The following is a 27930-nucleotide window of genomic DNA, read 5'->3' as shown; positions in this document are numbered from 1 at the left end:
GTTAGTGTAACTATTCAATTTAAAGGGATTTTTGTTTTGTTTCACAAAAAACGTTGAACTCAGGATAAATAAGTGCTTGAATAAACTATCAATAATTTTTTTTATGCAAAACATTTTGGTGGTAATGTTATGTTTCATGTATTGTAGTAGAATCACACACACAGGACAAAATAATTTAATTAATACAAAAATAATTTTCACTTTGCACTAATAAAGTAAACTAATTATTAGACGCATAATTAGAGGACATTGTTAATTGAATATCAAGTTCGTCATAGCCTTGAACTGAATTTCAAATCTGACATTCTTCCACGGTGAGTAATAGCAAATCATTGTTTCATTGCATGTTTCCATTTTTCTTTTGCTGTTCATAAAATGACGTCGCGCAGTCCAAATAGCTCAACATGGATTCTAATCATCTACATTGCACGAAAATGGTGATGATGATGTCTTTTCCACTGGCGAACGTGACGCCGTAGTACTTTCTCCAGACCCCCTTCCCTTTAAATGGGTTAACGAGTCAAAGTTATACAAGTTATATCATATATAGGTCAACACGTGCCCGACCGGCACGTGCAGCCGATGCTCTTATGTAAAGTCTCGTACAAAGGTCTCAAATTACGCGATGTAGGTGAGCCACCAAGATCCTCTAATGAAAAGATAACTAATCGCTTTGACTTTTTTTCAAATACAATTAAAAGCTGATTTTTTTTTTTTGTCCCAGTGTGCTAATAATGAATGTAGTTTATCTTAAATCAAAGATAGGTATGTGATGATCATACTGGAGAATGCGTAATCCTCTATGAATATCTTACAGTGTAGGCCTAAAAATAGGTTTAAACATTTTTTCAATTAACTTATTAAAGGACGGGAAGGACTTAGAGAACAACGTTGGTTTGATATAAGATAGAAAAAGAATCAAGGAAATAAAAAATGCTTATGAATCATGGCACGATTTTTTTGACTGGAGAAAGGGCAGAGTGAGACCTCTTACTTCCGCGAGGCTGCTTTCGACGAAGATCTGCAGGCACGTAAACACAGCCGTGGCATATCAGGTCACGCCAAATAATTTGGAGAACTAAATCAACTTTAAATACACTTAAATGATTATCAGTAATAAATCAGTACGTAGGCTTTTAAAAATTGCATTTATGGAACTCCTAAAAAAGTAAGAGAATGTTCACTTGTGGAACAAAACGATTGGTATTAAAATGATGCTAGAGTATGGAATCAATGGCACGGCGGTGACGTCATCACAATGGGGATGAATGAAAGCGGAAAAAAACGGGTGAAAATTGTCGCACGCTTCGTTTACGCGGCTGTCCTGTCCCTCACGTTTCTGTCCTTCTCGACCTCACCCCACACCCACTCCGCCTCCTTTGTCAGAAAAAAAAATCCACACGCACACACGCAAGAAAGAGTGGGAGGGGAAGACAAAAATGAAGTCAATTATACAAGTCGCCGGCTTTTCGCGGCTCCCTCCTCTCTCGCTCGGCTCCTCCACATGCGCCGCGGTGCACCGTAAAGCCTTCACCCGGACATCGGCTCCTATTGCTCGGCCATGTCGGACGGAGGCTCCGGGGGGACCGCGGACCGCTTGGCAGGTAAGGAGCACCTATGAATTTACAAATACATTAGCTTGGCGTGATTTATGACTCATGATATAGTTTTTAAACACTTTGGCATAGTTTTAATTGACAAAGTGTCAAGATTTAAGACGTTCATGTAAATAAATTTAATTATTTTGGGCAGCAGGGAACTTTAGTAACGCCATAGCCTACTTTTTTTTTAAATTAATATGTTAATTTTAGTTGGACTCCGTCTGCGTCAAATAAAAATAAAACGAGAACAAAAACACCGGTAAGATTTCCCATTCAGTATTTCGTACTACAAGCTTGTCTTTGTGCTGCGTTCCAGAGCACTCGGACGTCTGAAATTAACTTTAGTAAACTGCATCACTCGTTTCCCCCAGCGTCATAAAGAGAAAAAATGTAAAGAGTTAAATTATTTATCTGCTTTCCTTAATTTTAAACGACAACAATGCATTCTTTGAAAGTTCTAAAACGGAATTTTCCGACTTCCTAGCAGTCCTGGAACGCATCATACAGTTGGGCGGGAGGGAGGATGGCCTTGCTTGTCCGACATACCTCACGTCGGCACGTGATTGTAACCATGACGACATAACGTCCTTAATAGATGTCTACATATGATATATCTGCCTTTGGGAATCTTTTAATGTCTATCGTGCTTATCTGTCGAATCTATTTGTTTTTACTTTGATTTAACTGTCCGCGAGGAGCTTAAACATTTCACGTGCGGGCACGAGAAAAAGTGGGTCAGTAGATCAGTGGAGCGGCACTTCCTCGTTTTCACCAACAGAGGTCGACAGAATTGAGAAACGATATTAAATGTGTCATTATTTTCTTGTCTAACTCAATAAATACTCCTATTTTGAGAATATATTTTATTATCTCTACGTTGTTAAATGTTAAAATATGTGAAACAAAAGAGAATTACTTTTTAAATATTTTGCTGAGGTTTTTGGGCCTTATTTTTCCTGTGTTCAAAAGGCTTAAGTGTACTCTTAGTCACTTTTGTGACCTCTGAGCACAAGTGATTTAAAAATAAAAGTTTTTGCATGACTTTTTGACACGTAGGAGGGCTTTGGAGAGTCGTTGTGTTATCTAGAAATAACCTAGAACATACTGTACTTTGTGTCGAGGCTTAAAGCTGCATTTAGTAAAAGGACACGCACACACCAGTGGGTCTCTTAGTTAATAACAGCTGGGAGGGCAGTAAAAACATGTTGAAATTATTTTATAATGCCCTTTTAATGATACCAGGAAGCAAAATATTTATGTTGCCAAAAATAGGTGCATTTTATCTGGACGAAAAAAAGTTCTGCGACAGCGTTTCATTTGATTCCCAGTCCCAAATACCTCATAGTTATTCATGTGAGATGCACTAATCCACAAGATAAAGCTCATATCATGCATGCTCCTTTGTGTTTTGCTTTGTTTATTCGGGTCCCCTCTCTCGTGTCGCATTCGCTGCATGACTCACAACATGGCAGCTCGTCCCGATGGCACGTTTGCACCTGGCCCGCGTTCGAGCCAAACGATGACGCAGAGCAGGGCCCGAGAAAACGATGTGAGCGAGTGTCGTGGGCGGAAGAGAGTGAGCCAGCCAGCTCCCACGTTCCCCGTTTTGCGTCACTGATGACCCAAAAAAATCCCCAGAAGGGATTAATGAAAATTATGTCAATAGTTATAGTGAAAATGAAAATAATCGGTGCTATATTGGTTGAAGGGTTGGTGCAAAATGAAGTGGAAAAAAAACTAAATGTGGGTCAGTGAAGGTCGACGTTTCCGTCACTTATCAAGACTTTTCTAAAAAAAATGAGTCGGGCCGAGCAAAGTAGGTCAGTATTACAACCTTATATAAGATTTAGGAAAAATGATAGCCCCAAATCCAATTTACCTTCACGTGCCTTTAAGATTGACACATAGTTGAGACTAGCAAGATTTTTATAGTAATTACTATTTTACCAGCAATGCAGTGATTCTCAGTGTTGTACATGGGCTCCCTCTAGTGGCAGACAAATGAATCACTGCCCAAGTATAGTTCAGTTGTATTTAACTGAACTGTACTTAGGTTCACTACATTTACATTTAAACTTAAAAAACATAAATGTAATCCTGCTCATGGTCCTTCAATTATGTGTCCAAATTCATTTGGGCTTCTTTGCCACTTCATTTTTATTTTTGTCGCTTCCATTCGCTAATAATAGAAGCGGGAGGCTGACTCAAGGTTTGTGCGTATGTGTGTGTTTGCTAGGTCGCAACGCGGAGGAGGAAGGGCCGAGCCAAGCCAACACTTTGCCGCCTGCCGGCGAGTTGCCAAGGAAGCGCAAGGGTGATGTGGAGGACACATTGGACGCCCTTGTCCAGTAAGACGAGCACACAAAAACTGTAAATGATTCCTAAAACGGGTCAATATCCTAAAATGTCGTGTGATCTAACAGCCAGAGTCTTGACTTCCAAATGGATGAAGACCCTGACAGGTACACACATTTATTTACAATTTGGCATTTATTTTATAATTTAATTCTGGAGTGACTCATGTACACACTTATTGTGATATTATAAATAAATATTATAAAATAAATATTATATTATATATAATATATATTGTATTATATTATAAATTATTATAAAATAAATATAAATATTATTTTGTGTTCTCTTTTATAAATATTATAAATATATTGTTTTGTGTTCTCTTTTATAGATCAGAAGATGATCAGCAAGCCAAAATGAAATGCTTCAGGTATTTTTTAACCACAGGCTCATATTATATTTTATATTAAAATAATGCCCCCCCCTAAACTTTTAATACTGTAATTCCCTTTCGCTACCACCAGACGGCGACAAAGTACTGCTAGTCTCAATGAATCTCCTTAACTCACTTCAACAATTTCTTGGCACAGAGTTGCCACCAGAGGGCGAACAATATTTATTGTGTAGTCATTCTAGGCAACCTCACCGTCAAATTGAGAAGCGGCGGCGAGACAAAATGAACAACCTCATCGACGAGTTAGCCGCCATGATCCCCGCCTGTCAGCCCATGCCAAGGAAACTCGACAAGCTGACCGTGTTGCGCAAGGCCGTGCAGCACTTAAAAGCCCTTAAAGGTACGGCACGCCACAAAGCTATTCTGGGAATTTAAATTGACTCTCATTTCGTTCCAGCTGGGTCGAGCAGCGCCTTCGCCGCTGCCGCCCGCAAGCCTTCCATCATCCCTCATGACGACCTCAGACACCTTTTACTTTGGGTGCGTGCCTCAATTCAGTGATTTTTCAACTATAAAAAAAAAAAAAATCTCAATGCTGCTTTATACACCCGTTACAGGTTGCAGACGGTTTCCTGTTAGTTGTGAGTTGCGACCGAGGGAAAATTTTGTTTATTTCCGAATCCGTCTCCAAGATCCTCAGCTTCAGCAGGGTGTGTGTGCATGAATATAAATGTCTCCTCTCTCCATCACATCCTTAATTTTTTTTCAATCAAAACAGCAATATTGAATATATTTGCAGGTTGAGCTGACAGGCCAAAGTCTTTTCGACCTCATCCACCCCAAAGACATCAGCAAGGTGAAGGAGCAGCTGTCTTCGTCCGACTTGAACCCTCACCAACGCCTCATCGACGCTGCCAGTGAGTTTGTCGTCATGACGACCAGCCGACTCCCCTCTGTCAGCAGCTGTATGGAAAAAATTTTTCCGGTGCAGCCGGAGTCCCAGTCCATGCGGACGCGCCCGTCCCGGCGTCTCACTTGTCCACCGGAGCCAGGCGTTCTTTCTTCTGCCGTATGAAGCACAATCGGGTGGAGGCAAAGCACAAGGACAAGCGCATACTGCCCACTGCTTCCATTAAGAAAGGTTTGTCACGATAATAGTCTCTCTCGGCATAGATTTTCTTCTCAATAATGTATTCTGACATGTCAATTATCCATGCCCTGGATTTCTGCACAGCATACGTAATCACCATTTATAAAATGATTGTATAAAGATCATAATCGGCCAGATGGATACCGCAAATGAGCTCATATATAGTCGCTAGGAAATATAATTCTGATGAATATAAACGATAGTGTCGGAACTTTTTTTTGATTAGAAAGACCTTTCTCTGAATGAATCACACTTGTTTGCTATGCCAAGTCAAGGTAAAGTTCCCAAACAAAATATTAGCCCACACGAGTGATTAATGGAAAGAAAGCAGGCAAGGACATATGAATGGAGGCTCACCATGAATGATGTTTCCCTTTTCCTAACAATGTTGATTAAACAAAGAGGAAGGAACATTGAAGTAGGTCAATGTTATAGCATTGTATATCCACAAAGTAAATAAAGCAGAAGGCGGTTCGGACAAAGTACTGTCTTATAGTTAATTGTGCACAGAGAACAGGAAGCAGCGTCCTCTGCGGGAGAATATTGGAACTGCAGCTACTAAAGTTATGCGCCATCTATTTGAAACGACCTAAATTAAATGGAATTTTTATTTTTATTTTGAACACTTAAATACATACATACAATCAATTATAATTATTTTCATATTCATAATAATAATTAAAAATAAATAAAATAAATAATATAATTATATAATATATTTATATTTATTTATATATATATAATATTTATTATATTTATATATAATATAATTATTTTCATAATAATAATAACAATTAAAAATAAATTAATAATAATAATAATAATACAAAGTATTCAGAAGACCATTTAGTATGTAGTCAAAATGGACAAACTTGTGCGTCTCTAGACTCGAGCCGATACTGTACCCTCCACTGCACGGGATACATGCGCAGCTGGCCCAGAAGCGACCAGGACTCGGAAGGCGACACCGAGAAGGACGCCTCGGGCCTCAGCTGCCTGGTGACCATGTGCCGCGTGCAGGCCCACGTGTCCCGCCAACCCCACAAAGACGTCAAAGTCAAGCCCACCGAGTTCGTCACTCGCTGTGCCATCGACGGGAAGTTCACTTTTGTAGAGCAACAGTGAGTCCCGCCTCTATTCTCAAAATCCCCCCGACTTGATGGCTCAGTTATTTAAAGCCTCCTTTTTTTATTTATTTTTTTATATATACACACATAGAGCGACAACTGTCATTGGTTACCTCCCGCAAGAAATTTTGGGCACGTCTTGTTACGAGTACTTCCACCAGGATGACCTGCAGCACCTGGCAGAAAAACACAGGCAAGGTGATGGAGCAAAGGTGTCTTGCATTTGAATTCTGGGCATTCAAAAGCATCAGGCAAAAGGTTTCTAATAAACTATTTGATCAAATTAACCCAAAATTTTCCAACCACTGAGTGGGCTAATTCAAATTTCATCCAGTTTTAAGTTAAATGCTAGTTGAAGTTCCAGTTTGGACATATAGGAGGCAGTCTATTTTTTTTTTACACTTTTCCTGATTCATCAGTTCCAACACTGGGCCAGCTTCCATTTCCAAGATGGCCGTGCCCATGAAACCAGACTCAGAGATTGATACTAGAAGACCCAGAAAGTAAGTAGTACAAGTGAATGTTATTGATAGTCTTCCATTAATTATTGATAGGATTTTAGACTATTAATGTTTTGTATTATTAAATACTGAGCCCACATTTTTTTGTCCAAAATAAAAAAAATTGTCATATATCTCACCAAAAAATAAATCCTCAACTAAGCAAAATGCCAGAAATTGAGTTAGCCCACTCTAGCATGTGCATTACAATTGCTAGCTTGAGTTTGCCTCCCGCGTGTTTCACACCCTTTTTCTTTTTTTTAAATTCCAAAATTGACTTTTGGCCGTTAATTGCTCAGGATAAACAGTCAAGCCCAAATACAACATTAGAACACTTACAAGGAGCTGCTATCGACCACAGCTCACACCCAGATACTCACACGCTTACTAGGCCACACCCCATATAAAATTATTTTACGCTCAGCGGTCATTGCTTCGTACTTATAATTTTTTTTGCACATTCCTTGACACTCTCCTTTGTCATTACAGTTCTCCGCAGCAAAGAGAAGCTGGAGACAATGTGCTACAAGTTCAAAACAAAATATGGTCACTACATTTCACTCCAAAGTCAGTGGTTCAGTTTTACAAACCCATGGACCAAAGAGGTCGAGTTCGTCGTGTCGTTAAACCGCGTTGTCCCGTAAGTATCCACGTCTCATTTTTATTGCCACACTTTTATTGCCTTCATATTACACTGCTTGTATTACTTCTTTTCACCAGCAGAGGGCCCAGTCACGCAAAAGATGACGAGGCAGAAGGCAGCTCCAAAGCTCCTCACGGTACCAAAATCATCTCGTTCTCGACACTATATGTTTTCTTTCTTATTTATTTATTTTTAAATATTTTTTTTATTCCAGCAGAAGAATCAAAACAGTTACACATTATTCCAGGCCTCACAAGTGGTGTGGGCAAAATGATCTACGCGGGCAGTATCGGTACACAAATTGCCAATGAACTCATCGATTCCTACAGGTAATTCCCGCTCAAATTAGATTTATTAAATTTTCCGGTAAATCTGTGAGCATGTGCAGAATGTTTATTTAGTTTCAGGGCCAACTCATCCCCATCAAGTGGAGTGTCCAGCCCATTTGGTGCAGCCCAGAGTGTATCAGAATCCCCTCAAGCCAGCGGAAGTGTGAGTGATTTACTCTAAACATGCCGGCCAGATATTCATACTTATTCCTAATATTCGGTTTAAATATTATTTTGCAGCTGTCAAGCCGAGAGGAGGATGCAGGAAGTTCTTCCGAGTTGAAGATTGAGGCGGTCCCCAGTGTTTCGGGAAGTGCAGGTACTGTCATCCTATTAGAAGAGGAAGAAATTCGCTACTGGAAAAAGTGATGAGGAATCTAGGACAAGAGCAATCAGAATAAATACGATAAAAAAATAGAATTATTAATATAATGATCATTCGTAGATGCTATCTGTACAGATGAAACCAATTGGACAAAATGCTTACCTCCCTATCATGAAAAAAAAATCTAAATATATAAAAACATTAAATAAAAATGGAAAATATTTTTAAATTAATTTTATAAAACGTGTAAAATTTAAAAAAATATATAGAAATGTCAAAAGTAATGAAAATAGACAATATTTTTAAGAAATATAAAAAAATTAAATTGATTTAAATATTTTAAATATATATATTAACTGCAAACATCACTAATTAATTTTATAAAACATGTACAAATTTAAAAAATATATAGAAATGTCAAAAGTATAAAAAATAGACAATATTTCTCAGAATATTTTTAAGAAATATAGAAAAAATTAAATGGATTTAAATATTTTAAATATATATATTAACTGCAAATATAAATTAAATACTGTGAAAAATGCTTAAGAAATAAAACACCTTTTATGATCATCTTGAAAAGATCATCCAACGGTTGTCCTTAGTGTCCAGACAGGGAACATTAAGCCCGACTTGTAGCTGTGTATTTTTACGTGTCCCAGGCGAGCCGTCCCAGCAGGACTTGGACAGCATGCTGGTGCCGGGCCTGAGCAGCTTTAGCAACGACGAAGCGGCCATGGCGGTCATCATGAGCTTACTGGAGACGGACGTAAACATGGGGCAGTCGGGGGACTTTGATGACTTACACTGGCCCTTCTGAGACACACGCCGCAAAAAACAAAAACAAAAAAAAAGACACGTATTCTCGTGAAACAGCACTTGAAGTGGTCGGGTCTTCCGGTGGGATCGAAAGACTTTTTTTTTTCCCGCCCTGGCTTGACTATGGGAAAAAAAAATCCGACAGACCTGCAGTGCTGCTAAACTTTTTTTTTTTAATAGCCCATCACCAAATGTATTTTTTTTTTTTACATTGGAGTCATCCAAGACTCTTTGCAGTATGCAAAAATGGACATGATACCTCAGGCCTTAATTTACAGCCCACATAACATTACTACTGCTTTCCACACGTTCAAGCAAATTTCAAACTGTCAAGACATTAAAACAATTCCCGCAAAACAAATGTCGGGTTGCAGCAGCAGCAATTTAATTTTAAAAATCAACTGTTCTGTTTAATGTATAGAATGTTGGAAGAATATTTCCACCTCAAATGGGGCCATAACTTTAAAAAAAATATCTTAACGTACGGACGGGAAAAGACTTGAAAGTATTTAGTATGCCGATGTTTACTGAGATTTTTGAAAGGCACGTTAGCAACTTCGCTGTTGTCTGGATGCTACTTTCAATTTATTTAATAGCGTCGCTTTGTTTGCATGTTGCTGAATGTCCCGATACCACAAAAAGCCTTTTGTGAACGAAAACAAATTTGCTACTGAGAATATGCAACATTAAGTATTTTTGAGGTCACATAAAACCACTGCGTTGAAAAGTCCATTCGATTCTACCAGAACTCCTTTGCTAGACTAAAAATAATTTTAGAGGATTAAAAAAAAAAACAGCAGGGAGATTTTTTTTATTTTTTTTGTAAAATCTTCTTTCTTCCTCCATCCAGCTCTTGCAAACTTCACGGGTTATCACTGGCTCCTTGAATCTTGAAAAAAAACAATGTGATTGTGTTGCCTTGTGTTTTTTGAATGTGTAGAATCAACAATGCGATGTGGCTTTGGGAAACCGCTTTGAAGAAAAAAAAAATGTCGGTTTCGAACCCGTTATCAGAAGAAAGCGTGTCTTGTCTGTTTGTACGTGCGAATCGTTGTTGATGTTTCTGCTGTAAGGAGTTAAAAGTTCAATTTGGAAGTAAAGTACTTTTTTTGTAGGAATTGAGTTCCATTTTGTTCTGAGTAAAATTAAAAAAAAAAAAAAAAATCAGTTGACATAGTAAGACAGATGTTCTGCACTTAAGCTAGCAAAGCTAACAAACCAGACATTTTTTTTTTTAAATGAGGAAAACTTTATTGATTTCATGGAACTTTCTAAGTCATCAAAACTGGATCCCATGTAAAATGTGTATTTTTTTTCTTCTTGAATCTCTGCCACATATTCAACTACCGTATTTTCCACACTATAAGGCGCACCGGATTATAAGGCGCACCTTCAATGAATGGCCCAGTTTAAAATTTTGTCCATATATATAAGGCGCACCGGATTATAAGGCGCACTGTCGGCTTTTGAGAAAATTGGAGGTTTTTAGGTGCGCCTTATAGTGCGGAACATACGGTATTCCCGGAATGTAAACCCAAAAGCTGCTCATGATAGAATTCTCTGTGCACTGCTAGTTTTCGCCATCCCACAAAAGATTTGTTTGTACTTGGCGAGGTAAAACAAAGGCCCAATGAGCACGCCGTACTTCGGAAACAACTGACACAACTGAAAAGTGTAGCACAGCATTTGGTTCAATTCCAGGGGACCGTAGGTGGTCAAAAAAAGACACGGGATCATGACGCAAACGGGCGTGTAGGTAATCACCGCGGGGATCACCACATGTAGCACGTTCCCCACCGCTTGTCTCTTGAGGGGTGAGATGGTTTTGTTGCCACTTGTGCATGCCGGGCTTTGTTGACGAAGTGACAGGACCACACCCATGAGGCTGGCAAACATGATGAAGAACAGGCAGCAAACGACAATGCACACCGGCGGTAGCATGACGGACAAGTCGTTGATAATACCTGCGAAAAAATTAATGAGTGTATCGAAACTAAAAAATCAAAATCTGAACGTCCTCAATTTTGTAAATATTTGGAGAAATGTGAGATGGTGCGGAATAACAATTCTGCTAGTAAATACTCCACACCAGAAGGGGGTGCTGTTTCCCACCATTACTGATGGAGCTAAAGGTGTTTGGCAATGACCAGGATTAATTACAATTATTTTACTTAGATACTTACCCGAAGCCAGGCAGAACAACCATGTGATAATCCACACCACACTGGAGACCCCCATGTAGTACTCCCTCTTTCGCATTTTTAGGTACAGCACAGGTTGGACCACAGCCAGGTAGCGCTCGATACACATGCAGGTCAACAGCAAGGGGCAACCGATCAAAACGAACATCTCTAATATGTTTCCTGTCACGTTGATGGAATTGTTGTAGGTAAACTCCAGTTCTGGAAGCAATTAGTAGAGTTAGCGCAGTTAGCACCAATCCAAGTTGGCGGGTTAATGAATATCGGGTATCTTCAATTAATGCCTTTCAAAAATGTTCAATGGAGCTCACCTGTCGTATTTGTCCTAAATGAATAGGGATCATAAGCACAGGCGAATGGAACATAAAGGATGTACATGAAATCCATCAGAACAAGGTTCATACCAAGGACCTAGGAACCAAAGATTTAGTGTAAAATTAGAATCAAAACAAACCAAAAAGCAGTTAACTGACCTTTGAGGCAGAGTTGGACTTCATCTTGCGGAGAAGTATCCAAAGCGTGGCACCGTTGCCCGTTACACCTACGACCATCAGGTAAATATAAGTGAACTGCCTAAGTTGGTTCCAGCCTTTACTTTGACAGTACGCGTCAATTTCATCAAGATTACTTTTTGGGTTCATCACGCTCGTTAAATCACCAAAATGTTAGCGTCTAGCTTTATCTGTTCTCTTCAAAGTGCTCCTGTTTAGATTCGATGTCCACCAGATACAGAAACCAAATGAGCAGGTGTTGTTTTTTTTGCCTCAGATGCAAAGCGTAATATTGTTATTATAACGTCTTTCCATTACGTCGACGGCGTGTTTTGTCCAACGTTAGCATAGCCTAAAAAAAATTGAGTACCAATTCCGTTCCACTCAAGAAACATCTGCTTTTATTGCACACTCACATAAATGTTAAAATGAGTAGTTGAAAACAGACACTCTCAAAAAAGTGCAAATTTAATAGTTTGGCTACTTTAGTGCTAATATTAAAAAAATAAAAAGCCCCACAGTTAAAGTGACTACAGTATTTTTTTTTCCATAGTTTATAATACAAGGAAATCATAATGTAAACAAAAGGAAAGTAGTAATAAGAAATTTCCTGTCTTGCTCTTGATTCAGTGCATTTTTCCAGTACAGCACCTTTACAGTCTCTCAAAGCAAATTCGTGCATTTTTTACACTGTGTACATATTCACATAATTTGTTGTCTGTTGTTTTGATGATAAATTGAGAGTTAATAACAAAATGGAGGAACAAATATGTACGATTAATACGATTATTAGGGTTCCCACACGTATTAGATAAGAGACCTTAACAATCCAAACAGAAATATTTGCCAGAAATATTTTAGCATGTCATGTTTTTCATGGTATTACGGTATTTATGGGATTCTTCATTAACTAAAATATAGATGGCAAAGTTCGACACCCCTTGTTCCGCCCCAACCGGCAGAGCTTGGCAAACAACCCTGCTTGACTTCCTGTTGGACACCAAGTGGAGGAGAAGTCCCGCTTACATGCACTAAAAGGGAAAGTTCGTATTAGCCGTTAGCCGTTAGCTGTGTAGCGCTATCCTCCCTTGATATGGTTCGGGGCGGAATGACCTCATTGCCACGGCTGCTGCGGCCTCGGGTTGGGATTGGGATAGATGGGCGCCGGGACGGGCTGGTGGAACGGCGGCGCCGACGAGTTGGGCGGGTATGTCGAGGTGGGGTACTGGCCCATGAGGTGACCTTGAGAGGTCGTTTGGGCCGGCGTGGAGGTGGTGGTGGGGAGGTGGAGGTAGAGCGGGGCGGACGGGGCGGACGGTGCCGAAGGGGCGGTTGGTGGCAGGACCCTCTGGAGGACCACGTGGGGGTAGAGCTGGGAGTCGGAGCGGTAGACTCCAGGCGGGGCGGCTTTCAGCAGACTCTCCTGACTCCTATATGGAGGCGTTCAAAAATATGTTATCCGAAAGACATTTTTGACTCAATCGGATCAAATCCTCGACTACCTTTGATATCCTCTGTTCTCGTATCCGCCGAGACCTCCGGTCAGGTAGAGTGGGCTGTCCGGTGCCAGGCGAGGGTTCATCCTTTGCGAAAGATGGAAGATCTTTGGAGGAGGGAAGGCTTCCCATTCGCCTTCTTCTCTCTCCAGCCATCGCTCGTTGCGGCGAGTTGAACGCTTCCCCCTGCGTCTATGAACAAGGAAAGTCTGCCGCCATTTTGTAGAAACAATCGGTTTATGCTAGCATGCTAGCTAATCCTCGTCCTGAGTTTAATACCTTCTCACTATCAGCGGGACTCCAAAATTTTTAGCTTTCACTCACCTGGCCCGAACTTCTTTTTTGGCTTTCTTCTTACTGGATCGTTCTTGTAGACAGCAGACAAGAAAAGACAGCGACATCGCGAAGATGACAACGCCGCTCACTACCGACGCTAACACCGCCACTCTCAACCCTCGGTCCTCTGGTCTGGGGATAGCTAGGACAGACGAAATCCGAATCCAAAAATGCTCTTTGATAGATTAGCGCCTTTGAGTAGCTTACCCTCACACACTGGCAAGTAGTTGCTCCACTGCGCTTTCCCGTTGCGGGCGTTGCAGTAGATTTTTTCGCTACCCACTAGCTGGTAGCCGCCGCGGCACCAGAAAGCCAACGCGCTCCCTACCGACACTCCGGTGCCGCTTTCCACGTAGAAAGATCCCCGACGTGGAGGCAGGACGGGGATACATGACAGGCCTGGACAGACAAAACAAAATGGCCTCATCCATTTATAATCTGTTTTGATCTCCTCCATGTTTTTTTTTTTGCAACTAGAAGTCTGTTTTCCACTCATGGCGATACTTTTCAACAGAGGGAGGGAAAGCGCTATTTTTATCGTCCTTATGCTCCGAGGTCTCGCTATTGTTAGAATCTCCCAGGACCTTGCATGCATAGCCAAAATGGTGTCATTCGATATGTTATTGATTCATGTGGAGTTGCAGCCGTGAAAGAATATATAATCGTATTTATCTCTGCAGCCTTTTATTCAGATCATGTGACTCATTTTCCCGATGGAAATGTTTACCCCTGGAGTGGCTCCGCTTTGCGTGCAACTTTTCGCCTCACGAACCAACGCTAATTAGCGTCATCTCACAAACGACGTCGGCTTCACTAATTCTGGATATGTGTGAGCTAAGACATGTGAGCTGCTTTCCGATGATTAACAACGACAGATGGGAGGATTTCTGCAGCAGGAGAAATGCTGAGAGAGGATCCCGTCATCCTGTGTGAGGATGACGGCACATCCAGTTTTTTTCTCCCGCTCGCATAAACACAGATGAAGGCACACGTGCAACAAGGACGAGCTGACTCACTGTTTAGAGGACAAAACAACATGTCAGACTCTGTTTGTAAACAAAAAAATATCATAATTATTCCCCGTAAATTGCGATTTAATATGCAATTATTTTTTTTTAAATAAACACAACACATGTTTGCAGACCAGTACAAATATTGACACCGATACCGAGTACCGATACTTCTAGTGTGTGTGCCTCCTTGAGCTTTTTCTCACACACACTTGCCGTCACTGCTGTAAAGCCGCATCCATTATTAAGTGTCTTCCGTGACTGTGTGTTTTAAGACTCTGTTGCTACGCCGTTGCGGGTAAACTAACTCATTTACTATCCCGCCAGGAAGAATGTAATGCCAAAAAGATTGAGAATGTCTTCTCGCCGGGAAACCTTTGTGTGGGGATGTTTGTGTTTTGCGCCGGTATTCTATTCAACATAAATCCTGGCAACCCCTCGCAAACAAGCAAAAATTCGCTTGATTAGCTTTACGGACCCCCAATGTCTGTCTTGTTTAAAATCTTTAGTGAACCCAAAAAATCTCACGGCGCATTACTAATCTAAAATGACATACGAGTTGTTTGGCACTAGCTTTGTTGGCAGATTTTGAAAATATTTTGTTTAAAAGAGAGAATTCTAGCTCCTCCCACTTGAAGTTTACCATCAAATTAAACATTTAATAAAAATAATTATGCCTTTTGTATTTAAATGTGGCTTTGCCCTTAAAGTCAGCTAGCTCAATGCTAACAGACACAAACTAGCTAACAGATAGCATCGCTGTTACAACAACAGATTATATAATTTCATATATTTCAAGACGGAATTTTTTTTTTTTTTTAGCTGAGCCAAATGATATGCCAGATCACTTTTCCCTTGTTTATAGTTAAAAATAAACGCTCGGGCTTTTCTGCCGAGAGTCAAAGTTGACGCAAATACGAGGTGACATTCTTCCCTAACAGGAGACTAGCTTCACATCACTTTTGTGTTACCCGCTTCTTCCTAAGTAGTCTTTTTAGTTTTTCTCTTGATATGACCTCAAACCAACTTCTCGCCATCACTGGCGTATCTATTTCTGATCTCGCTACTGATTACCGAATCGCCTGTGTGTTTAATTCTTTGGAAATACACATCCGACTTAGCTGCTTTTTGGGTCAAATAATTTTTTTAGTTAGTTGCCGGTTCTAGCTCGTCCTGTGGGTGTCAGGTGTTTGATAGGAAACAGAGCGTGAAAAAGAGGGAAAAGGTTTAACACGCAACTGTGTCTGCAAAAAAAAGATGCCTGTATTTTCAGTTACAGCTGGGGGAAAGTAGTACTTGAAACGCAGAAACTGGTGTTAGCTTAATTTAAATTTTGCTATGTTAGCTTAAGAGAATTTCTCAAACTTTTTGGGTCCATATTTCTGCCACCAAGTACACATAGGAGTTGAAATCTAAGCGAAGAAATAGTTATTCTCAGTGTCATATGTACAGGGCTCCCTCTAGTGGTTGGCGGAAGTATCACTTAATTAAATTCAATTAAAATGTACACGTTTTTAAAAGTACAATTCAGTTGTGTTTAACTTTTACTGCAAATCTAAACGTACTATCCTCTTTTTTTATTCCACATAATTTAATAATAATTTAAAACCACTGCTCTCAGATTCATTCTGACGCCATTCAGACAGAAAATATAATTACTGACACATGAGAAAAAAAAAAACATCTCAGCAGATAAAGCACTCATTAAAGTTACATGACAAAGAGACAAGAGATCATAAATTGCACTTTCTTCAGGAGCTTGTTCGTGTCGCCAACGGGAAAAAGTCGACAAAAAAAAAGTTTTCAGGATTTTTGGCAAAGACACATGGTGGCAGATTACACCGAGGGTGTCCTCTGAACTCAGATGGACAGAAGTAATTGGCTTCAACGCTACAACCCACTAATTGAGGGCGTGTCCGTTCGCTCGGTATTCCCGTTGTTGTCGTGCCATTAAGAGGATTGCCGACGCTGGAAATAGCCTGGGATAGACAAAGGTAATTGGCTTGGGGATAATCGCAAGGGAGCCATTGAAACATTTGACATGGACGTTTGGCTACCTGATGACTTTATTAGCGGAGGATAAGTAGCTTAGCGTTATCGTAAGGGGGATACCTTGCCTGACTAAAATAGACGGTGAAAAAAAAAAAATCGGCAAACCATAAAAATATTTGGACTTTTTGAGCGGCTGTTGGCAATGATTGAGAACGGACAGAGACTCCCCACACTTCGCTTTCATCAAAACAGACATTGAATTGACAATGAAAACTAATTTTGAAGTCACAACTTTTGAGTTTTATTGATTTATGATGGCAAGATCTTTTTTTTTTAACGTTTTTCAACAGTACAGATAAAAAAAAAAAAAATCACGCTAAAGTTTGACCCGATCAGGACCCCGACCACCTGCTAAGCAAGCGCCCGAGGCCTGACAGAGAGATTTACGCTAACGCTAAATGTCACGCACCCACTCTGCCTGCCGAGGTTAATCGAAGGTGTTACCGTGTTAACGCAAAGATTCGCCGAAGTAAGCCTGGCTCAGCCGCCGCTTTTTGCACACGACAGTTTACCCAAAAAAATTTTCCTTGCAACCAATTAGTCTGAATAAAAAAAAGTGAAACCGTTTCGCTGCTGTGAGCTCAACCTGAGGAGTCGAATGGGCTTAAAATAAAATGGAGGGAGAGAAAAAGTCAACAAAATATGCACAAATAACACACTTATGCTGAAACACACACACACACGGCAGTGTTTATCACACTTTCAGGATTTAGGACATTTTGGACACTCAACGGGGCTTTGCTGTGGTAATTCACGCATGTGGCAAGCCCGGCTGATCACATCTGTGTGTGTATGTGTGTGTGTGTGTGTGTGTGTGTGTGTGTGTGTGTTATTAAAGCTTACTTACTACTCCTCTGTGAGAAACAGAGTCGCCGTTATGAAACAAGCAACTGTGTTTATTCTCTAAACCTTTAAGAAGATTGGTGTTGTTTCACCGTGTCCATTTGTAATGTGTGTGTGTGTGTGTGTGTGTGAGGCACGTGAGTTTTGCATTTTGTCTCCTGCTGACGGCTATTTTGCTTCCACGTGAGCCAGCCGGGTGGGCAGGGGGGGTAAAAAAAAAAAAAAGAATACAGGGGAATAAAGCGGGAAGAGAAGTGGGGGAAAAAAAAAGAGGTTGCATTGGAGCTGATAGGCAGAAGAGACAGATGTGGGAATGGATGGAGGGATGAGGAGGAGAGGAGAAAAGCAGCTCATGCTCTAGTGGAGGTGAAGTCATGCTCCACTTCGGACAACTGTCTTTAAACGCCTCGGCTGATGCTCACACACACACATGCACACACACACACCAGACAGAACTGCATTTACGGCTGTGTCGCTGTCCAGCGAGCATGAAAGATAAATGCCTCACCTCTATTTCAACTCTTGATCCAAAAGCCCAGCCAGTAATTCAAACACTTAATCTGAGACCCCCTGCAGGCCACGGAGCTTCTCCTAATCACTGACAAGTATTTGGACGCAAGTAGTCACCAGGTATGAAGTTGCAATTTTTACAAGAAATAACATTTTGTCTGGGGTGATACGAGTACATTGGCTCCCTCTAGTGGTATGAGGAAGAATCACTGAATTAAATTGAAGTAAAATTGACAAATTCAATTTGCAGCTATGATTAGGTTTAAAGGAAGTTTTTAAAATAGTTGGATTTAAATTTGAAATAGTTCAGGTAAAAAAAAAAAAAAAAAGTTTACACGGCGACTGACCCACCTGAGTAGTTGCGAGTTGGAGTTTGCGTCCCCAACTCGGTCTGCACCTCCGTCGCCCGTCCATCCGTCTGCAGGTCCGGCTGCATCTGGACCGTGGTGCCGGTCCACTCCTCCGGCGACGAAGTCACATCGGCGGTGGCGTTCCGCAAGTCCTCCGAACTTAGTCCCGAGCCTCGGCTCGGCGCCAGCGAGCATAGCAAAGCGCTCAGCAGCAAGCAGACGCGGCGGCGTCCAACGTTGGGAACCATGGAGACAAGTGATGTGAGCGGACCGGTGGAAAAGTTCACAGGGTCACTTGTGTTGACCCCATCTAGGATCCTTTTTGGCTTCAAGTCCTCTTTGAAAAAATCTCCTTCATGATGCTGGCTGCAAAACAGAGAAAGAACCAGTGTTGTTTCTCCTGCGCTTTATTTCTCTTTGCTTCACTCTCCCTCCCTCCCTCCCTCCCTCCCTGTCTCGTGCTGAGCTTTCTCGCTCACCGACTTGTTCTCTGATCTCCAGCTGGGCCGACTGAGCTCTTACGTAACAACCACTCGCCGGCTGAGCTCTCGCTCATGCAGTGGCTGCATGCGTCCACCGCTCTGACCCGTTCACGTGCACCCCTGCTGGTGATGATGCTATCGAGGCATTTTTAAATTGAAATGAACTAAATTGGCTTAGATTTGGTTTTGAGGTTCAAATTAGGCATTGTTCTTACATTCCCTTTTTACTGTCCTCACTGTTTGGGTTATTATGATTCCAGGTATAGATGCTCAGGTGTACCATAAACGTGATCACTCTTGTTGATGTCTCTCCAGATAGAACGTCCACCATGAATCTTTGATGCACGTGGGACCAGAAATAGGAAGAGGCTAAAGAGGGGGGTGGGCGGTGAGTGATGACATGAGCGGCAAAACAATCATACACAGAGGAAGGATGAAAAGAAATTGAGATGCTTCTCAGTAGGGCTCAAAATGTCAGGAAAGGCCTACTAGAAGAATTGAGCTTCATTCGGGGTTAATCAAAAGCACTGTGTCCTGACTCACACTTAAATTTGAAAGTGGTCATAGTTATATGAGGGTGTGCGCACTTATGCAACTCAGAAAACAACAGTTGTGTAGTACAAATTGTAGATCATTTTTATAGTGGGAAATGTTTTGACATGATTTGAAACAACCACAGCAATATCTGAGTTGAACAGGGGGTGTGTAGACTTTTTCTAAATGATAGTCCTGCATTAAAGGGTACTCTGTGAGTTGAAGAGTGTTAAAAATGTTTCCAGACGTCCATAAACTGAGCAAATCATTATTATGACCCTAATCCCTTACGCAGCCTTCTTGAAGCACATCAAACAATGTTATGTAATACAAAACATAACACACACACACACACTCACACACACTCACACTTGCATTCCGACTCAATTCTTTTTCGTGTGTGTTCATAATCCGTCTGAGTCTCTCTCATCTTCTCTTGGCTCACACACATTGGAACACCCAGAAACGTGTAAAAAAAAAAATCATAATAATAATAAAGCGGATATGACCTCTAATGTGGGGCCAGTGTTTAATTCTAATTCTAATTCCAATGTGAGATCGCTTTGATTTAATCCCGCATTAAATCAAAAGTGAAGGAAAACAGATCAAATAAAATAACCTAAAATAAATGTTGATATCTCATAAATCATCATATAAAATTAGAATTTAATATCTGACTGGTTTGTTAGTGACTCACTCACTGGAATGACAGGGACATGTGCATAGCGCCCTCTTGTGGATTTCAATTGCAGTTACGGCTATTTATTTCACATTGTCGTTGAACTTCACGTGGACTCGGAAACTTCTATCCTCTGAGCTTACAATTAATACTGAACTTATTCACAGGCTGAAAATTCTGACCACATCATAATAAACTGAGAGGATAATCCTTTTTACCGAGTCCTTATTTCCAATCAGTCAAGTGTTTGTATGTGGAAATCATAGTTAATCCTCACTAAATAAATTTCGCCCTCTCACGGTTCAGTCAGATATTGCATACACAATAAATCCCCCGCTAGAGGGCAATGTCGGATTGTTGCATTTACTACAGAGAAACTTTTGTTTAGTTTTGTGCACTATATTTATTATATAAATATTTTCCCTACTTTAATATTTCCCCACCCAGATTTGATTAGTTGTAGCTCCGATTTTTTTAAGACCCCTTGAACACGTGCCCTTATGCAAACACCTCCAATGTGATTGGCCGAGAGGTGGGTACTTGATTAGCATACCTAAGCAGCCCAATAAATGAAATCCTGGGGCCTCCTCACCTGACACTGCAGAGCCGAACCAGAACGGGAGGAGACCGGTCGTCCAACACCGGACAAGTCCACTCATGCGTAAAAGCGCACAACGTTTGGAAGCCCTCCCAAGTTGTGCGCTGAGCGGAGCCTTCCAACCCCTCAGCTCGGCTGCTTGGTGACGTTCACGGCCAGTTCTGTTGAGTCGAGAACCTCACCCATGAGGCTGGAGGCCGCAGCCAGAATGGATCTGCTCAGGAAGCTGTGGAGGGCGAGGAATTTGATCGTGGTGGTTTTCATCCCGCTCTCCCTCTTGCCGCTTCCACTCATCCACCCCACCAGCGTGAGTCAAAACAAACTGGAGACGTGAAAAAAAAAAAAAAAAGTAACAGAAGTTCTGTTGCCGTTAAGAATACTTTTTACATTAAACTAAAAAGAAACCTGTTTAAAAAAAAAATGAAAATCTTTAATGTATTTTGAAAAAAAAAAGTAAAATACAATAGACTTTTTTTATATAGCGCTTGCACAACAGCTTTACTAAAACATAAGTAGACGCGAAAAGACACAAATAATGCAAAAATACGTACAAGATCAAATCCGGTTAGTGTTGTTGAAGCTCCTTTTTTGATAGCTGCAGTCTACTGATGGGATTTTGTTGTGTGCGAAGCAATCAAAAGACCCTTTTGTTGTGATGAATGCTCATCTATGCGGGGATGTCACGTTATGTTGATGACATTGACATCAGCGGAAGATCAGGCCTGAAAAAGCTAAAAAAAATTCATGTCTCGTTCTTGCTTGAAAAAATAAAAGGGCTTGAAAAGCAAATCTCAGAGATGTAAAAATTTCTGCAAGAACAATCGGATTATCGCAAGATCTAATCCATTGTGTGCCGAGGTGTTTGTTTGGAAAATCAGACGAAAGGCTAAATCATAACCAATACAGTAGTCGAATTATCTTTTTTTTTTTTGTTTTGACTATAAATCAAAAATGACAATTCCGCAATTATGCTAGCAAGCTAACAAAATTCAGGCTTTGTATTTTTTTTTTACTTTATCTACGAGTGATCACTCTGCCACAAGATGGCAGCATTGATTGTTCACATAGTTAATTATTAAAAGTACCCGGGTCGTCTGCTTTGTTGGTTTTTACAAATGTTTTATTCTAATCAAGAGCAAAATATTGTTCGTGCTTCTTCACAGCCCGCCGGCCAATCACTGCTTTCCTTGCTATTATATCAGCGCATGTTTGGCAGCGGATGAGGCCGAGCCAGAGTGCCAGAACATCAACACAAAGAAAAAAATAATCTCAGTAATGAAGTTATATAATCCATGTTCCGCCACCGACAACACGCTGGGTCGGCGTCCCGTTGGTTTCTTACGACACCGGCTGTTTCAGGAACAAAACATGCAGTTCAGTCAAACTTGCTCGTTAATTACCGAATTTGTTTGAGTAAAATGACACCCGAAACTAATTTGCGGTATTTTTGGTGTGGAGCAATTTATCTTTGGTGTTCTTTGTGTAAATGACACTCGTGAGCCATCTGATAAGAAGGAGTTGATGATCCAATCAATTGTCTCAGTTGAAGAAGTTAAGAAAACTTTGCACTTTAGCTTTAACTCGCTAATCAGTCGCAACAAAGAAATCAGCGACGTGTGTTTGAAGGTCTCCCGGTGTCGTCTGATAAACACGAACCGATAATCAATAATCAGCGAGTGCTGAATCAGTGCATCTATCAGTCATGCTGTTTTAGCACAGTAGCAAACGTTCATAAGTAAATAGACTAAAATGTAAACCTCTATAAAACAATCCCAATCCTAATAATGTTTTTTATTTAAAAAAATCCCCAAATTGACATTTTTTATCTTTATATTTGGATGTAGTCATTTTAAACAGTTCAAATTAATTCATGTTGGAGTACCCCAGGGATCAATGTTAGGGCCCCTTACCTTTCAAAATTTCTTGAATAATATGCCTAATTATTATTTATTTATTTGATTTATTATTAATTATTTTACAGGAGGCAAGTTGCGCATATGTGCTAATAGTGACGGCAGTCTACTGGGTCTCCGAAGCTGTTCCCTTGGGCGCCGCCGCTCTCGTCCCGGCCTTCCTCTACCCACTCTTTGGGGTACTCAAGTCAAGCGAGGTATGTTTTTTCATATTTCAACATTCAAAGCTCAGCGCTAAATCTTCCTAGCAATGCATAGAGTCATTGAATTTTCACTAAATCCAGATCTTTACCTTTCCGATCACAGCGTTACATAAAAATTGGACCATGTGACCAAAGCCGCCTCTTAACCGCACTGTAAGCCTCTTGTAAGTCGGTAAATATGCAAGCGGAGAGCTTTTATGCAACGTTTGGTGTCTGTCGGTACGCTTTCGGGTTTCTTATTTAACCCGATAGAGAGCTGGGAAAGTTGTAGCACCTGAGCCCGTTTAGAGAGTAAATAAGATTTAGATAGCCCCAAAAAAAAAGCTGACAATTCATTTGAAACTTTTCCTACTGAAGGTCCAAATTGATTCTGGTCTTGTATGAAATATGGCAGCAGAACAAAGTCCAGCCAGCATTAGGTGAAAGGTCACGAGACATGGGCTTACACAATGGCGAGATTAAAAAGAACAAACAAGTATCAATTTCCTGCTGTGAGTTTTTCCGGCGGTTTTTGCAGGTGGCGGCCGAGTACTCAAAAGATACAACGTTGCTCTTGATGGGAGTCATCTGTCTGGCGGCGTCTATAGAAAAGTGGAATCTCCATAAACGCATCGCCTTACGCATGGTGATGGTCGCGGGGGCAAAGCCTGGCATGTGAGCACCGTAAAAAAAACGGAAAATGAATAAGAAGACAACGAGGCGCTCTAAAATCTTGTCCGTGCAGGTTAGTGCTAGGCTTCATGTGCTGCACAGTCTTCCTGTCCATGTGGCTCAGCAACACGTCCACCACGGCCATGGTGATGCCCATCGCCGAGGCCGTCCTGCAGCAACTCATTTGTACCGGCATGGCCGACAACCTCGAACCCGACGCCGCCGAAGACGAAAGCGGTACGACTCATGACTTTTCTTTTCTATCTTTTATCGGATTATGATTTTGAATTTCATTTCAGACAAAGAGGAAAACCCGGATAAGAACCAACTGGCGCTGCTTTACCGTAATGACGGGTATTTTTTTTTTTTTTTCCTCCATATTATCTTGATTTGAAGTTATTTTTATTTGTCTAATTTTTCTTTTCTTGTCCAGTAGCAACAATTGCAATAAACAAGAAGTGTCGACGCTCAGTGAGGTAAGATTCAATTACCGTATTTTCCGCACTATAAGGCGCACCTAAAAACCTCCAATTTTCTCAAAATCTGACAGTGCGCCTTATAATCAGGTGCGCCTTATATATGGACCAATATTGAGCCAAATGTATATATCTTATATATGGACAAAGATTTAAAATGGGCCATTCATTGAAGGTGCGCCTTATAATCCGGTGCGCCTTATAGTGCAGAAAATACGGTAGTTTTTGTTTTAATCCAAAAACTGCCTCTATTCGGGACTCTTCAGGTCCAGACCGGAGAACCCAATGGCATGAATCCAAACACCAACCAAGACCGCATCACACATCCAAACGGACACTTGCCGCAGGTTAGCAAGTAGCCGCTAACGTAAAAATTAGACTCTAGAAGTCACGGATTCTTATTTTTTTTCGTCGCAGGTGGCCGTGGAAATCCCAAACGTGAAACGCGTCAAGGCCCGGCGAGACTCTCAGTATCCCACTAAGCGGGATCACATGATCTGTAAATGTCTGACACTCAGCATCACCTACGCCGCCACCATCGGCGGACTCATCACCATCACCGGCACCTCCACCAACCTCATCTTCGCCGAGCAGTTCAACACGTATGTGTTTTGGCGCCGTACTTGATTTACTCAACGTTGCAAAAAATCTCACTCTGGTCGACAGGCGCTACCCGGATGCTAAGGTGATCAACTTCGGCACCTGGTTCATCTTCAGTTTCCCCATCGCGATCATCATGCTGGTCCTCACCTGGCTGTGGCTTCACTTCCTCTTTCTGGGTTGCAAGTAAGTCCCGGGAAAGCGTCACGCATAACCGATATGTCTGATTGATGATGTCATCATCCAGCTTCCGGGAAACGTGCTCGCTGAGTAACAAACGCAAATCCAAACGGGAGATGATGTCAGAGAAGAGAATCCATGAGGAGTATGAAAAACTGGGACCGATCAGGTGGATTTCGATTCCGTCGGGAAAGCACGCATCGTAATTCCCTATTAACGATTTTTTTTTTGTAGCTATCCAGAAGTGGTCACTGGTGTATTCTTCATCCTGATGACTCTGCTGTGGTTCACGCGAGAACCTGGTTTTGTACCAGGATGGACATCGCTATTTGAGAAGCAAGTCCTCCCAAGAGTCGTGATTTATTCGTACGATTAAAATGCTAACATCCGCTTTTTCTCTTTTAGGAAAGGCTATCGCACCGATGCCACAGTGTCCGTCCTCTTGGGCTTCTTGCTCTTCCTCATTCCGGCAAAGCGACCTTTCTCCTCACCTTCTTCGAGCTACAGAAATTCGGGTAACGCTAGCATTAGCTTTTTTTTTAATCTCTTGCCACTATGATGGCAGCAAAGCACATCTTTTATCTAAATAACCAAGCTCTAGCAAAGCACTGCTTTTGTCTAAACAAAGCTCCTCAAATCAATATAGCACCAAAGCACTACTTTTGTCTAAATGAAGCCCTCTGCTCATTTCCTTGACACTAAGATGGTGACAAATGTCGGCACAGCACTACTTTTGTCCAAATGAAGCTCCTCATGAAGTTCTTTGGCGCTAAACTTTGATTCCATTTGGCAGCATCGGACCCACTGGCTCCCATGATCACATGGAAGGACTTCCAGAGGCTCATGCCGTGGGAGATCGTCATCCTGGTGGGCGGAGGCTACGCGCTAGCCGCCGGCTGCAAGGTACAATCCAGATCAACACATTAATTCGAACTGCATCCTAGCGACCGGTTTTGCGGCGTGCAGGTGTCAGGCTTGTCGGTGTGGATCGGTCGCCAGCTGGAGCCCATGAGCGGACTCCCGCCTTGGGCCGTCACCCTTCTCGCTTGCCTGCTGGTGTCGGCGGTCACCGAGTTCGCCTCCAACCCGGCGACGCTCACCGTCTTCCTGCCTATCCTCTCCGCACTGGTGGGTCACTTTCAACATACAGGCCGTTAATTTTTTTTTTATGAATATTTTTTTTATTTCGCAGTCCGAGACCTTGCGCATCAACCCCCTGCACACTTTAATCCCCTCCACTATGTGCGTGTCATTCGGGGTCATGCTTCCTGTGGGGAATCCTCCCAACGCCATCGTCTTCAGCTACGGACACCTGCAGATCAGCGACATGGTATGAAACACACACACATTCCCCAAAATCACACGCTGGCTCGCACCTGCAGCATCAAAAAGCTTGTTTTATGTAACCAAAGGAATGAAAAATATTTCTCCACTAGAGGGCAGAAGATGCATAATTTTTTTTTTCATCCACTAGGTGAAAGCAGGTTTCGGGGTGAACCTGATCGGCGTTGCCGTGGTGATGTTGGCTATCACTACGTGGGGGGTTCCCCTTTTTAATTTGACGGAGTTCCCGGACTGGGCGGTGGCCGCAAACGTCACTTCTAGTTTATAGTCCCCCCCCCCCCCCCCCCCCCCTTGTTTGAATGAACTTATGGGAAGAAGGTAAATAGAGGGAAGGGCATGCTGCTTATGGGGGCAATTCACAATGAAAGCTGAAAAAAATATTTTATATCCTTCAATGCTGTGTGATATTTTAATTTTCTTCTCCTGTACAGTATTTGGGGAAAACATTTTTAGTAAATGCAATCTTGAGAAGGCACAGAAAATTCTCATTCGCTCCATGGAAACAAGGCTTTTTGGAGTCGCCATGGTGACAGATGAAATACAATTTTAGGAGAAGAAAATAAAACAAGAAATGCTTTACAGTTGAATGCTAAGCTGCTAAAGGATGAATGTTGCCTTGGAGATGTGAAGGAGTCATTTTTATGAATGCAACATTAAGGTACAAAGGGTGAGCGCACAAACTTGTATTTTATGATAATCAATGTTCTGGTGGTAGATGCAAATATGATTAACATGTTTGTGCTCTACAAAAAATATGTTTTTTTTTATCTTTACGCAATGGCTTTTATGAGTTCTAACAATGACAGGAAGAATCACTAGCTAGTATGCATTTATTCTTTTATTTGTAATTTATTCACGTTGTCACGCTGAGCGCAACTCAGCGGAGTCGCTGTCGAGGCCTTCCAGATTATTTTTGTAAATACAACAAAGAGCCGGTTCCATGTATTTACAGATGTTAGGAAGACCAAATATGTGTACATGAATAAAATACATTAAACAAACATGTAGTTTTGTATAAAGTGTGCATGATCACAAACAGTCAAAGGAACACCCAATGCAATTTTGATTTGTTCACATAAATATATTTAAAAATAAATCAATCAGCATAAATGTCCTCAAGGCTTGATTGTGGCAAAAAGTCACTAATTAGCAAATTTTAAGGTTACGAAGGCTGCCGGGGGCCATCTGAAGGTGTGAACCCCTCCGTATTCATCTTCTCTTTATATTTCAAGAAGTCTCTTCTTTTACTGAAATACTTCACCTGCAAGCAAAAATCGTAGGTAAGAACACCTTAAATATGATGATGAGAAAAAATTGGATATGCATGATCATTTACCCACTGAGCAGGACACTTGGATTCAAATTCGCTTTGGAATTTCTGACAAGCTGCAGCCTTGTCATTGTTGTCATCCAGACATTTCCATAATAAGTCCCTGGCATCCCAGCAGACCTTTCGTTCCTCTGCGTTTGGAGCTGCCATGACTGCATTTGAAGGAATTGGAAAAAGGTAAACATGTTATTTGTATTGCTAGTTGCAGCACTTTCGAAGCATTACTGTACATCATGCAACTTTAATGAGCAAAAAACAGGACGTTTGGTATTTTGTTCGCTACTGAATACTCACTCGATCAAATTTCGTGGATATAGTCCAACCTAAACCTACTGTTTATATTTAACTATGTACATTTAACGCGGAAGTAGTTACGGAGCATGGGCATTGTGAAGGACAGCGCGTCTCCGTCGCGCATCGATGACGTCATCAGAGCTTCATTGTTATGGTAGGCTTAAGCTTTGG

At 41.3% G+C, this 27930-nt stretch overlaps 4 protein-coding genes across 13 annotated transcripts; 2 read left to right on the top strand and 2 right to left on the bottom strand.

Moving 5' to 3' along the window:
• The first annotated feature begins 1050 nt into the window (after window positions 1-1050).
• On the top strand, window positions 1051-9532 carry LOC125992552 (basic helix-loop-helix ARNT-like protein 2). 9 transcript variants are annotated; one of them, XM_049761697.2, is made up of 17 exons: window positions 1051-1604; window positions 3838-3949; window positions 4025-4063; window positions 4291-4329; window positions 4527-4693; window positions 4751-4833; window positions 4911-5003; window positions 5093-5210; window positions 5285-5434; window positions 6330-6564; window positions 6662-6768; window positions 7560-7710; window positions 7791-7849; window positions 7931-8042; window positions 8121-8205; window positions 8283-8361; window positions 9030-9532. In XM_049761697.2, the coding sequence occupies exons 1-17, from the start codon at window positions 1562-1564 to the stop codon at window positions 9185-9187; spliced, it is 1830 nt and encodes a 609-aa protein (XP_049617654.1). In that variant the 5' UTR covers window positions 1051-1561; the 3' UTR covers window positions 9188-9532. The 9 variants fall into 9 exon arrangements, with proteins under 9 accessions (XP_049617654.1, XP_049617656.1, XP_049617655.1 ...); XM_049761699.2 differs by having other exon boundaries at window positions 1052-1604; window positions 4536-4693; window positions 7794-7849; XM_049761698.2 differs by having other exon boundaries at window positions 1052-1604; window positions 4536-4693.
• Window positions 9533-12256: 2724 nt separating this feature from the next.
• On the bottom strand, window positions 12257-20901 carry zgc:162331 (uncharacterized protein LOC793007 homolog). The gene is made up of 6 exons (XM_049761703.1): window positions 20763-20901; window positions 18477-18841; window positions 13918-14109; window positions 13699-13852; window positions 13381-13566; window positions 12257-13308 (listed from the first exon to the last, which is right to left on the bottom strand). Exons 2-6 carry the CDS (start codon window positions 18721-18723, stop codon window positions 12993-12995), a joined length of 1095 nt encoding a protein of 364 aa, XP_049617660.1. The 5' UTR covers window positions 18724-18841; window positions 20763-20901; the 3' UTR covers window positions 12257-12992.
• A 51-nt stretch (window positions 20902-20952) lies between these two features.
• On the top strand, window positions 20953-27136 carry slc13a4 (solute carrier family 13 member 4). Of its 2 annotated transcripts, none has more exons than XM_049761690.1 (16): window positions 20953-21075; window positions 22750-22878; window positions 23402-23538; window positions 23609-23772; window positions 23835-23889; window positions 23972-24011; window positions 24278-24358; window positions 24429-24613; window positions 24678-24797; window positions 24859-24960; window positions 25026-25127; window positions 25197-25306; window positions 25585-25694; window positions 25758-25919; window positions 25984-26121; window positions 26266-27136. In XM_049761690.1, the coding sequence occupies exons 1-16, from the start codon at window positions 20953-20955 to the stop codon at window positions 26401-26403; spliced, it is 1896 nt and encodes a 631-aa protein (XP_049617647.1). In that variant the 3' UTR covers window positions 26404-27136. The 2 variants fall into 2 exon arrangements, with proteins under 2 accessions (XP_049617647.1, XP_049617646.1); XM_049761689.1 differs by having other exon boundaries at window positions 23969-24011.
• On the bottom strand, window positions 26956-27918 carry coa6 (cytochrome c oxidase assembly factor 6). Its single transcript, XM_049761706.1, has 3 exons — window positions 27760-27918; window positions 27472-27617; window positions 26956-27396 (listed from the first exon to the last, which is right to left on the bottom strand). The coding sequence occupies exons 2-3, from the start codon at window positions 27613-27615 to the stop codon at window positions 27298-27300; spliced, it is 243 nt and encodes an 80-aa protein (XP_049617663.1). The 5' UTR covers window positions 27616-27617; window positions 27760-27918; the 3' UTR covers window positions 26956-27297.
• Window positions 27919-27930: the final 12 nt, after the last annotated feature.

This window comes from Syngnathus scovelli, chromosome 22 (assembly GCF_024217435.2).
Source record: "Syngnathus scovelli strain Florida chromosome 22, RoL_Ssco_1.2, whole genome shotgun sequence".
Taxonomy (NCBI): Eukaryota; Metazoa; Chordata; class Actinopteri; order Syngnathiformes; family Syngnathidae; genus Syngnathus; species Syngnathus scovelli.
The sequence above is the reverse complement of the archived record's forward strand: the minus strand, read 5'-3'. Positions and strand labels throughout refer to the sequence as shown.